Source organism: Delphinus delphis, chromosome 2, assembly GCF_949987515.2.
Source record: "Delphinus delphis chromosome 2, mDelDel1.2, whole genome shotgun sequence".
NCBI classification, from domain to species: Eukaryota; Metazoa; Chordata; class Mammalia; order Artiodactyla; family Delphinidae; genus Delphinus; species Delphinus delphis.
The window spans coordinates 38,325,826-38,339,119 of NC_082684.1; the positions used below are offsets into that span (position 1 = coordinate 38,325,826).

A 13,294-nucleotide genomic window follows, 5' to 3' on the forward strand; every position below is an offset into this window, starting at 1 on the left:
GAAAAAAAATACTGGACAGAAGTACACCAAAATGCTAACAGTGGTTATCTCTGGGTTGAAGGATTATAAACGTTATGTTTTGTACTAAGCATTAAGAATTTCTTTCTTCCTTCCTTTCTTTTTTTTTAAACCCTCTCAAAAGACATACGTAGAATCCACTCAAATAGAGCAAGAGTCCAAGAATATTCTCTGGAAATGCACCACTTGGCCTAGGACTCACTAAGGATGCAAACATATCTCTAAATATTTTATCACTTGTTCTAGCTAGAGTTAAGTGAAGCCTTCTCCATAAACTGTTTCGGATCCAACTTGCCAGTGAAGAGCTCCCAAGCTCCCGCAGTTTGAAGCTGGGTTTCCCTGCGCTCTGTACAGCGGGTGGGCCCAAGAGATTATCTCAATAAATGATCACAGAGCGTGGAGACCGCGTTCCCACCTGCACAAGTTACACTGAACTGGCCCCAACCAGGCTTGCAGGAGCTCCAGGGAGCTGATATTCAAAACAGAGGTTTAGGGAAAAGGAGACTAGGCGAGAGAGAATTCGAAGCGATACCCAACCCTTGGCCGGGCCCCAGGGGTTCAGATTTCCGTGCCAGGCCTCCCACAAGGTGGAGCGGAGAGCGACTGCTGGGGGCTTTACAGCCCCGGGCTGCGAGGGGCCCATCTACAAAGGCAGCGGCGCACAGGCTGCCTTTCTTTCTTTCTATGCGGCGCTGGTTCCCGTCCGAATGGGATCCCTCGAGTCCAGAAGGGCTAGCCTCGCCGCTGAAAGGGGCGGAATCAAGGGCCAGGGACGCCCCCACCCTTAGCCGACCCTTGCCCTTGGAATCCTCAGGTTGCAGACGACCGCCGCCCAGAGGATCCGCACAGCGCGGAAACCCATCGCACTGATGTCACGCGCACCCCTCCGGGTTTAAGGAGCTCGGCTCAGGCCTGGCGGCGGCAGCGGATCCCCGCTTCAGCCTACCCCACCGCCTGGCGGAAGCGGCGGCAGCGCGGCCGGAGATCGCGGTTGCATCCGGGTCCCTCTCGCCTCAGCCCAATCCTCGGCCTCCTCTCTTCCCACCCTCCTGTTTCTCCGCCCCCCCGCCGCCAATCCCCGATCGGGTCTCAGCCCAACATGCTGACAAGGGAGTGAAGGCGGACGCCGGCCAATGAAGCCTCGCTTCCCGTTTGAAGCCTCCAGTGAGTGGGCGCTGGAGGCGGGCGCTGCTGGCCAGAAGGTTCGGTTGCGAGTGTGCCATGGACTCAGCTGCCCGGTGATATTGACAATAGGAGAGAGAAAGGGGCATTGACGGGGACTCACCGCGGGCACTGAACGGCGGCTCTGGCAGCGGCGGCTCCAGCCCCAGCGGCTCCTTCTTCTCCTTCCTTCTCCTCCTGCTGCCTCTGCGGATCCAGTCTTCCTCCCTCCCTTCCCCCCTCCCCTCGTCGTCGCTGCAGCCGCCGGGTCCGGGGCAACGAGCAGAGGCGCCGCCCGCCGGGAATGTGAGCGAGGAGCCACCGGCGGAGCCGCAGCGGGGTCGGTGCCGATTTGATGGGACGGGCCCGCGGGGGAGGATCGTGAGGCCGCCGCCGCCGCCGCCGGAGCGCTGAGGTTCAGGTCCGGCCGTGAGGCCTAGAGGCGCCGCTGCCGCGGAACCGGAGGGACGCCGCGCCGGACAGCCGTCGCCCCGGGCTCCCTGCCGCTGTCCGGACCTCCCCCCGCACGCCCCGGTCCCGCCACCCGCCCCCGCTGCGGCCCTCTCTCCCGTCTCCCGCCCCTCCGAAACCACAGATCATCTTCGGATTCTTCTCCAGAAGCTTCAAGGTAACTTCGTCCCTCCAGCACCGCGGCTCGTCTGCTTCCTTTCCTCCTTTCCTGCCTTCTACCCGACCTCCTGGGGAACCTGCGGGGCACCGACCTGGGGAAGGCCTGGCCTGGGCCGGCGAGGGGTGCGATGGGGTGAGGTGCGGGAGAGGGAGCGCCGGTCCCACTTGTCTGATTTACCTGCAAATGCTTCTGATGATGCCTTTCATTCACTCTGTCCTCCACCCCCCTTTTTCTCCACCTTCCGGCATTGGAGGCGTATTCTTGTCCCCCTTTATCCACTGACGGGGGCGGGGGGGAGGAAAGGGGGATTGGTGTAGTGAGAAGGATTCTGTAGCAGCTTATCTTCTCCAGGGCTTGGGGTGGCACGGGGTGGGGTGGGGTGGGTGGGAGCAAACGGAGTATGTGAGCATCCCTACAGACCAACCTTTTCTCTGTCTTTCTCCTCCACCCCAGTACCCGCTTTGGGTTATCCTGTGCCTTGGAAATGCCCCGTGCCCAATGCTTAGAGGATGATAAAGCTTCGGGCGTCCTAGCCCACGGCGAAACCTGTTTCCCCGGGCTTTGTACGGACCCGCTGCTACTGCACGTTCAATTCTGCAGCGCTTTAGGGTTGAGATCCTTGACGTTTATCCTGGGCCGCGGGCAAATGATTAAAACAGAATTTGTTTTTGCTACCAGTAAATCATCTTTAGAGATGGGAGATAAAGAATAAAGGAGAGACAAAAAGAGTGGAGGAGGAACAGGATTTATGGAAATCTTGTGTTGTGAGGGTTAAATGTAGTCTAAATAATTCACATACCAGATTGGAAAAGCAGCCCCTAAATTTACAACATACAAATGTGATGTGGAGCTTCTTGCAGATGCAGTTATTATAAATTTTTAAGTCATCTTACTTCTTCTATAATCATTCATGGTTTGCAATTCCTTTTTATCTGTCACATTTTATTTAAGGCTAAATTAGATTGTTAAAAACTTTTTTAAAAAAGAGTACCAAACAGGACTTCAAAATTCCAAACCTCAACATCATATGGTTTTGTTTGTTTTTTGTTTATGTTTTTATTATTTTTACTTTGTCAGAATCCAGCTAATCCAGGTAACTTTTTATTCTCACACGTTCAGGAAAAAACTCCTTAACTCTTTTAGAGGTTAAAAAACACTTATGTTATGTATTGGAATGACAGGTGAGTAATTGCATTTCAGCATTTCCCCCATGTGCGTTATTTCTATTCAAGTCTGCCATTAATCTTCCATGGAGCATGGAGCCTCAGTGCCATAGAAATGATGGCATCTGTTTAAATTGGTGAATGAAACTGAGCTTAATCCTTGTTACTTTTAGGAAATAGCCTTCATTTTAATGACTTGAGAATGTTAAAAAAAATCCCAAATAACTGTTCAGTTCCATTAGTTTGATAGAATGAAAATTAATATTTGATGATGAACTTCAAGGGAACTCAACTTGGTTGTCTAAGTAGGCTGTGAATTTGTTTTTATTTCAACTTTGGTGTACCATTTCATCATAGTTTTGTTTATTAAGCTTTAGTAACTTCAGATGGCTTCATTCAAAAAGAAGACTTCTTTGAAATGATTTTAATTATGCCTTTTATGTGTTCTGTTTAAAGTAACCTAGCTTGTCCTCCTTTGTGGTGTGGTGTAGTTTATCATAGCTAACACAGCACATTGCATTAAAAGTCATGTCTTGGTAGTTGAGAAATTGTAAATTTCACCTGGCTGTGATACAGTGGTGTAGATTCTTGAAGTACCATAAGAGTTTCAACTCTAGAGCCCATTCATAATATTAACTATCTTGGGAAAATGTTTGGATGGAAATTTTGTAGCTGTAGAATAGTTCCTCAGTTACTTCTGGATCTCAAGATGAGAAGAGCTGTGCAGTTATAAAATGAGTACATGTTCAAGTATAAATGAACATCTTTTTGTTTGTTTGTTTGTTTGTTTGTTTTGCGGTACGCGGGCCTCTCACTGTTGTGGCCTCTCCCGTTGCGGAGCACAGGCTCCGGACGCGCAGGCTCAGCAGCCATGGCTCACAGGCCTAGCTGCTCCATGGCATGTGGGATCTTCCCAGACCGGGGCACGAACCCGTGTCCCCTGCATCGGCAAGTGGACTCTCAACCACTGCGCCACCAGGGAAGCCCTAAATGAACATCTTTAATGCATATCGTAGTGGGAGTAGCACAATGCATTAGCATTACAGTATTGCTTATATAGTACTTATATTCTGTTTTCCACCAAGTTTTTCTGTTTTCCCATTGAACATGTGACTGCTCTTAATTGAATTTATTTGCTTTCTTTTAAACATACTCCCATTTTCAAAAACAGTGTATGGGAATTTTAGAATTTGAGTAACTCACTTGAATGCTTCTACCTCGGGAATGTGTTGATGATACTTCTTTCTTTTCAGTAGGGATATGTCCTCAGCACCAACTACTCCTCCATCAGTGGATAAAGTAGACGGATTTTCTCGGAAGTCCGTCAGAAAAGCCAGACAGAAGAGGTCGCAAAGTTCCTCACAGTTTAGGTCTCAAGGCAAGCCTATTGAGTTAACACCTCTGCCGCTGCTAAAAGGTAAGCCTCATGACCAGGTGATGGATTCCTTTTCAATTGATCTTTTTGAATCTGTATATAATTTTCGTTTTTGTAGAGTTCCATATTTGTTAAAATTCCGTGTTGCAAATTGAAGAGATGGGAGGTTTCCGACATGTTGAAGTTATTGGTGTGTGATACACCCATTCCCCCTTTTAAAGGGTTCAATTTAATATAAATAGCCATGGACAAATGAAAATAAACTTATTATCAGAGAATCTCTCACATTGATACGTAGAAAAACTGAATGCCACAGAAACTTTATGAGGTCTGGGTCTGTGTTTTTCTTATTGTCTTCTGTTGACATTTAGATGTATACATCGTATGCAGTGACAACTACAAATTGTACAGATTTAATCACAGGAGGTAGACCTAGTAGAGGAGATGGTGCCATTAACTTACATATAGAAAATGATGTTTGAAATAATTCATTTTTTAAAATTGAGAAAAAATGGTCAGTAATTGATTACATGCATTTTTGTTTTCAGATAGTACAAATAGAAAAAGTATTTGATGATCATATTGTTTATGGAATTAATGTGAGAACTTTTTTTTCTAAATTAAACCTTTTACCTTTTGTTTGAGTATGTGGGTACTTTTTGTTCCTTTTAATTTTTATCTATTTGCTTTATGTTTATGAACAAGCATTGTTTGAAATGTATCCGAACATAGCATTTATAGCATGGAGCTATTAGAATCTACCGTTGAAGGTAGATTTTTGTCTGCTGAACACTTAAAGAGTGAGGAGAAAGGGGACGTGAACAATACAATACACTTTACTGGCTCAGAGGAAATCAAAAAACTTGGTTGCTAGTTAGTTAGTGAACATTTTTGTCTGTAACAATTTGTGAAATCGGAAGGTATTAAAAGAAAAACTGGAGTGTGACTAGAAAAGATCCTCAAAATGTAGCCTAGGATGTTTCAAACTTCTGTTTTTCCCGTATGAACATTTTTTTTTAAGGGAGGAAGATTCATAAATGAGATTTCCATGTTTATACTTGAAATTGGTAAACATGAAATGAATACTATTACTGTAAAGATGATATATCTACAGTTAATGAAGATGAGCTCGTATGAGTTTGGGGGGAGAAAATTTTGACTAAAGTTTTTGCTGGTAAAAATGAAAATAGTCTTTATGAGGCTTTGGAAGAAAAATGAAGGAAAAACTCGCTAGGGATAAAAGTAACTGTACTTGAAATACAAAGTTGGGAGGTATATTGGATTCTTTAGTAGTTTATTTAATCTGAAATAGACATGTAATAGCTATTAGCATCTATATCTGGCAACGGATTTTATTCTGAGGAAGCAGTTTAAACTTTCTTAGGGTTAGAACAAATTTAAACTTTGTTATATTAATTTCTTGGGGCCCATGGTAAACATTTAAATTAGAACTTAACTGACCACTCAGAGCCATGGTGTTGGTTTTGTGGGTAGTGAAAGAAGCATGCGTGAGAAGAATTTGGCACATGTTTTAATATTTTGTTGTTTCTTATCTCATTTAAAAAAATTGTAATATATATATAACATAAAATTGACCATTTTACCTATTTTTAAGTGTGCATTAAGCATGGCGTTAGGTACATTCACATTGTTGTATGTCCATCACCACCACTCATCTCTAAGACTTTTCATCTTTCCCAGCTGAAACTCTGTATCCATTAAACACTAACTCCCCATTACCCCTCCCCCAACCTCTTTGCAACCACTACTGTCTCTGAATTTGACTATTCTAGGTATCTCCTATAGGGGGAATCCTACAATGTTTGTCTCTTTTGTGGTTGGCTTATTTCACTTAGCATAATGTCCTCAAGATTCATCCATGTTGTAGCATGTGTCAGAATTTCTTTCCTTTTTAAGGCTGAATAATATTCCATCGTGTGTGCGTGTGTGTGTGTGTGTGTGTGTATGTATATATATGCCATGTATTGTTTATCCATCTGTCAATGGATACATGAGTTCCTTCCACCTTTCAGTGATTGTGAATAACGCTGCTATGAGAACATGGGTGTACAAATATCGTTTTGAGTCCCTGCTTTCACTTGGGTATATACCCAGAAGAATTGCTGGAGCATATGTTTAATTTTTTGAGGAACTGCCATACTGTTTTCCACAGCAGCTGTACCATTTTACATCCCTACCAGCAGAGCCCAAGGCTTCTTCCAATTTCTCCACATTCTCACAGACACTTGTTATTTTCTTTTCCTTTTTTTTTCTTTTCAATAATAGCCATCATAATGTGTATGAAGTAGTATTTCATTGTGATTTTTATTTGCATTTCCCTAGTGATTAGTGACATTGAGTATCTTTTCATGTGCTTTTTGGCCATTTGTATATCCTTTTCTCATATTTTAAGTGGAGTCTGATAGTATTGTAAAATTTCCAAGAATTCTGCTCTCCAAGAATATGATTTTTGTGAACTTGTATGTTTTGCCAGCATAGGAGCATTGGAGAGCAACAAGATCATATAATACTAGATACATCCACAAGCTTAAATTCCAGACAGACTAAAAGTGATTCTTGTGTAATAAGCACGTTCTGGGAAAATATTCCGGGAAGCATTCCATAAATTAGATTTCCATATCTGTAGAATAACAAAGAAGTACAATCATGTATAGACTTTAGAAATGTGTATTTGTTCTTGATTATTATAGTGAATGTAAAGAGTTTGTTGAATAACATTTGTTTTCCTTACAATGGATTGACTTTTATTTGTGTGCCTTCTCACAACTTTAGGAGGTGGTTTATGAAATATAAGGAAAACATAAAAGGAATTTTTTTTTTTACCATTTCCTTAGGAAAAACCAGAGTAAATTATATATGCATGCCAAAGGGTAGTTATTGATTTAATTTTCTATAGAATTGTTTTGACTGAATTGGAAGGTTTAAGATAATTTTATTTGGGGGTGCAGTATAAACTGTAGTTGAATTTTGGGGGTTGCTTTAAAGAGTAAAGAAAAAACATGTCCTTAAGGTCTTTAATTTTAGGTGAGTTTGAAAACAGAAATTGTGTAAACATAGTAATTATGTAGCTCATCTTTTTAATATGTAATTTTTGAAAGCTCAAAAATTAGGTATTCATTAATCACTTGTTTTGTGTGTTTGCCTTATAAGAATGCTTATTATATGCATGGTATATTTGACTGACTTATAAGTAACACTGCCATTATTTCTTAGCATTTTAAAAGTCTCTTCACTTGCAGCACTGTAACAAACTGAAAGTTTCATCTCCTTTGCTCTTTTCCTAATAGGTGGGTTTTTGAAATTTGTATCAATGATGTTATTTTTCTGTAGACAGCAACACCAGCATGTAGTTTTGTGTAAATATATCAGAGTGACCTGGCTTTTCCTGCAATTGTGAAATTGCAGGATAGACCTTGACATGTAGACATTTGAGTTTTCTTCATAAAGTACTTCTGAAAATATTTTCAGAAGGTCCTAAAGTTTTTGAGCTTGAAGGACTTTTACTCATTTTCCTGATAAGGGGAATTCAGTAGAGGTTGAGTGCCTTATGTGCTTGATAAGAAAGTAAAGACTTGGATGCTTTCTGGGTGCCTGCACAGCAGGACATAAAGCAAGCTTGGACAGTTACCTAGGTAAGTCGCTGAATAAGGACAAAATAAACACTTAGGCAAATGGACACACACACATTAGTAACAATAGCAATAATAATAATAACTACTAGGGGTAGTCGTATCTGGTTAGGTGGTTTATGTTTTCTACCCACGCCATATTTCCTTCTCGTTTTAACTTTAAACGATTATATAAGTTTAGATTTGAGTGAGATGTTTTTGAAAGCTACCACCTCTTTGAAAATGGGATTATAATGAAAGTGGCATCATTGTTGCTAGCCTCACAATTCATCATAAGTTTCTAAAGCATTTTGCTCATAGTTTGGACAGTCAGTATCAAACATTCCAAAAACTTTGATGGCTGGAGGTGCTGTTCAGCAGAAACTCTTTGCCCCTTGGTGTTGAAACCTTTAGATTGGTAACGTATTTCTGTAACACTAATTCTCTGATGTTTTTTTAACTCTACGCTTACGATTCAGCTTACATTTTTATTTTATAGGGTGACAGTTTGTAAGGACTTGAAAAATTCCAAGTTAAAACTAGTTTGTGTGCTTTTAAAATTATTGGATGGGATAATTCGTCTCTTTCATCTTTATCTGCTTTGTATAGTGTAAAGGAGCATACAGATAGAATTCCCAGTTTTATAATGGACTAGTGCTCTAAACTGTATTTATAATGCGAATGATCTCCTAAGAAATAATGTCCTCGATTTTGGTGTTCACTGTCTCCCTTATAGGTTATGCCGTGGTGTCGCATGGGAGGAAGTACACGGGCTTTGTTGCCTGCAAGAGTCCTGGCTAGCTCACTAGCTGTGTTGCCTGGGGCAAGCGAGTTAGCTTTGGAAAGCTTGGTTTTCTTGTCTGTCAAATGGGGATGATAATAAAAATCAAGAGACGCGGCAGTACCACATTCAATATATTACTAACTGTTGTCATTTAACTGGGATTTCAGAAGTTACAATATGAATAATGTGAAATTATTATTTGACTTTTTGTATTTTCCTAGCAAAAAAGTTGAAACTGGAGATTTCTCTGAAAATTATGAAACAAGAGCATAGTTTTGAGGTCATGAACCTTTTTCAACCCCCAAATACAAAGAAACAGTGTGCAAATGTGTTGAATTTAGTAGACTAGTTATTTTAAGCATCTTTACGTGGCGGTTTTTCACCTTCTGCATTGGTATCCTGCCACATTTTTTAGTGTAGTGCTTTTTGACTTATTCGTTTTTTGAATAGATAATACAGTTATATAGTTCAAATTCCAAAAGATACAAAAGGATGTATAATGAAAAATCTTCCTCCCAAGTCGGTTTTCCTAATTAGCTCCCCTTCCCAGAAACAGCCAGTCATAATATACTTGTATTGTAGGTATAGGCATTCTTAAACCCTTGAATGAATTTGAAATGCATTGAGCAGGCTGAAATTATATGCACATTTTGTATGAATTTGTCCATTTTTTAAGTGGGATAATTCCATAGCATTTTTCAAATTCTCAAAGGGGTGTCTGAATCAAAAAAGTTAAAACCATTGATCTAGTTTGTACCTTAGATTAACGATGTATGTTCTTTTTTTTCTTTCCCATTATAGTTTATTACAAGATATTGAATATAATTCTTTGTAGGACCTTGTTGTCATTTATCTATTTTATATATAGTAGTTTGCGTCTGCTAATCCCCAACTCCTGCTTTATCCCCTCTCCCCCCACCCGTCTTCCTCTTTGGTAACCATAAGTTTGCCTTTTATGTCCGTGAGTCTGTCTCTGTTCTGTAAATAAGTTCATTTGTAATTGATGTATATTCCTTAGGCAACTAAACTGTAGTGTGAGTGTGTGCGTATGTGTGAATGGTTTTAAAAAAATAATCGTAGCTTTGCTTTTGAACCAGAAGAACATCTGTAAGTTAATAGGTGTTAACATACAGCTTTGCAGCCTTTGAAGCAATATGGTAATATATTTCTTTGGGGGAAGAAATTATAAGATCTTGCGCAAAACCAGTATCAAATGACACTGTTATCATGTGTGAAAGATTATACTAGTTGTAGTGAAGAGGCATTTCATTCACTTTTAGGTGAGAATTTTATATATCTATATCTATATCTCCTAATAGTTTGTTTCTGTAGCATAGAGAAAATTCCCATACAAAGTCTCATGTGGGCCAAAATAAATTGAGAGTAAGCGTTCCTGATTCGTGAATCATTTAAAAGTAGGGTAAGCAGCTTGCATTCATATCCGTCCCATCTGAGTGTGATAATTACTGCTTAGTTCTTAACTTAGGGTTCATGGATTTCTCGTTGGGGATAGGGTGTGTGCATCGTGGATGGGCTTCAAGTTTCTAAGAACCTCCAAAAATTATATGTAAAGTTTCTGTGTAGGTGCATTTGGTTTTTTTTTTGGAGGATAGAGTTCATTGCTTTCATCAACTTCTCAAAGATTTAGCTCTACCATTCCTGCTCTTTCCCCAGAGTTAAGAGCTTTTGGCTTAGACCAAAAGATTGGGAATTATTATTATTATTGTTTTTCCTGAGTATCATGTTAGCTTTATGTGTGTGCAGATGCACTGGATACTTACCAATAAATATTGTAAGCTTTAAACAGAATTCATCATAAAATGGGTCTCTCCAGGATATAACCCATCCAGGGCATAAAAATGTTAAGGTGCCAAATGAAACCTCTCCTAAGGTGAGGTGGTCCTTTTCTACTTAGAACTTTCTTCTCTTGACTTTGTATCATTCTTCAAGTTTCAGCACAAATGGGACCTTCTTAGGGACCATCCTTCATCACTTTTAAAAATAGTCTCCTTTGACGTTTCTATCACTCTGTTGTTTTTTGCATCATATTTATAATCTGAAATTATTTTATCTTTGTTCACTTGTATGTTATCTGTTTTTCCTCCCCCATGAGAATATAATCTTTGGTGTAGAAACCTTGTTTCTCTTATCTCTAGGGGCTAGATCAGTGCCTCATACATAGTTGGTATTCAATAAGTATTTGTTAGTAAATGAATGAACGTTGTTAGTTGAAAACATCGAGGTTATTAGTAATAGCACTATAGACATTTATTTTTCCTTTCTAAATATTAAATTTTGCCCCCCAAACCCAGACCATGCAGATTTTATTTTAACTAGTAATTTACACAAATTTTTTTTTTTTTTTTTTTGCGGTACGTGGGCCTCTCACTGTTGTGGCCTCTCCTGTTGCAGAGCACAGGCTCCAGACGCGCAGGCTCAGCAGCCATGGCTCACGGGCCTAGCCACTCTGTGGCATGTGGGATCTTCCCGGACCGGGGCACGAACCCGTGTCCCCTGCATCGGCAGGTGGACTCTCAACCACTGCGCCACCAGGGAAGCCCTACACAAAATTATAAACTTGTTTAATGAAGACTTTTTATTTTTAAAGGATCAAATTGCTGAGTGTTCACTTAAAAAGCTGAGAGTGGTTTTCTTCTCTGGTAATTCTGCATGTTTCAGGTTAAAAACAGAAGTGACATCTTGTGGAGAGAGGATGGAGTGGATTTTATGTATGACAGACATTCCTTTTACTTAGGAGATTCATCACTTTCATTTTGTAGAAGTTAAGATATTAAGTATAGTGAAATTTCTTTTTTCTGCTGGTGTTTGGGGACTGAATTACAGGCTGATCAGATCACCAGGCTTTCTTTCTTTATATAGTTTAAGAGAGAATAGCATATCTGATATTATAATGGACTTTCAAAGCAGTGTTTTATGGTCAAATTTTCTCTTGTCTTTAAAACTTTTATAATAATGTAAGCTCTTAATATTAACTAGATTTTGTAGTGCTTGAAAAAAAACAGTAAAGTTTCTAGATATTACAAAATGGCTAACTAAAGTAGTTCTTCGGTTTGTTTGTCAGTAATGACATTCTCTTTTACCACTTAAAAATATTTTTCTACCTTTTGTATTGTAAGATTTCATAAAAACAAAACAGGGATCTTATTTTTATATTATAGTAGAATTATGCATAAAGGAACTTATTAATTAAACAGTATAATATTATATTATTACCTAATAATAGTATATACCTAATATATGTAACATATTACCTGAGGGAGGCAGGTGGCCTCTCTGAGGTAAGAATGGAGGCTCTGGGGTAACACACACGTAGGTTCGAATTCTAGGTCCACTCACAGACATGTGACTTCCAAGCACTGGTTTTTTAATCTCCAAAACTGGGAGAGGAACCCACTTCGTAAGGTCAGATTAAGTGCCATCAAGCAGGTAACATTTAGCTCAGTGCTGACGATGTTGTAGGAGTTGAAGAATATTAACTATTATAATTATAGGAAGAACTGTGTAGTGTAAAATGTATGCCAGTGTTTCAGTTGATTATTTCTTTAATACATTACATGAATTATTTACACTTAAGGAAGAAAAATATGGAGTATGTGGAGCTGTGAGAATTAGACTTTTAAAGCAAAAAGGAGAACTGCTTCTTGTGGAACAATCTCAGCATTACTGTTTAGTCAACATTAGTTTGAAACTGACTTCTCATTTCAGGAATAAGAACTTAAGGTGGCTAATGTGATTATTTTCAAGGGAAATTCCATTTGTGGAGAGTTAACCAGGAGAAATTATTGTTAGGTAAACTCATTTTGGAAGTTGTCTAGTAGGACAGGATCTGCAAACTTGTTGTGATTGCTTACTCCTATCAGTAAAAATAATGTATATTTCTGTTTATATGTTGCACACATGTGCTATTATACGAATATATAATGCATGTTAAGAATATACACAGACATAGAAAGTTAAAAAGGATGATACTGGAAAATAAAATGTGTAGATGTTCTTAATACTTAATTTTTTTACCTCCTTTTCCCTTGCTCACCTCCCAGCACATTCACTAACCCTAACACATCTTTGTTTTGACATTTTGCTTCATAGAGAGAACCTTCTCTTCAGGTTTTGAGCCTCGTTAATTTTGTAGCATTTTGTTTTGAGCCAGAAAGAGTTGACATTGGAGCCAGATGTGGAGAGTGAATGAGAAAACTTCTTTCTTTATCTTATTGAGGTTTTTGTCTAGGCTTTTGAATTTATTGCACCTTAAAGAAACAAAATCTGAATTGAGGATTTTGCCAGTTTAAGGAGTATCATAGAAGGTTCTTTGTCGAGGGCTCTTATTTTGCTGTTGATGGGTGGGTTTCAGAGTGTCCTTAACCCTCTTGAAATTCCAGGCAGTTTTTGTGTCTCTGTGCAGATTGACATTTTTTTTGGGCAGAGGGTTTAGAGCTTTCATCAGATTCTCAAAGAAGTTTCCCTAAGGGCTAGCAACCATTGCCTTGGGTGGTAGGTGTCAGTTTCCTCACT

The 13,294-nt window shown here is 39.7% G+C and overlaps 1 protein-coding gene across 2 annotated transcripts in view; it reads left to right on the forward strand.

Annotated features, from left to right (window-relative positions):
* Positions 1–1,226: 1,226 nt before the first annotated feature.
* The window catches only part of PPP2R5E (protein phosphatase 2 regulatory subunit B'epsilon), a 153,549-nt gene continuing 141,481 nt past the window's right edge, over positions 1,227–13,294 (forward strand). Inside the window, exons 1-2 of one of the 2 annotated variants that reach the window (XM_060004434.1) lie at positions 1,227–1,807; positions 4,227–4,390. In XM_060004434.1, the coding sequence (XP_059860417.1) occupies positions 4,234–4,390 (157 nt within the window). In that variant the 5' untranslated portion in view covers positions 1,227–1,807; positions 4,227–4,233. The remainder of the gene's footprint in view (positions 1,808–4,226; positions 4,391–13,294) is intronic. The other variant, XM_060004435.1, reaches the window with a different exon arrangement.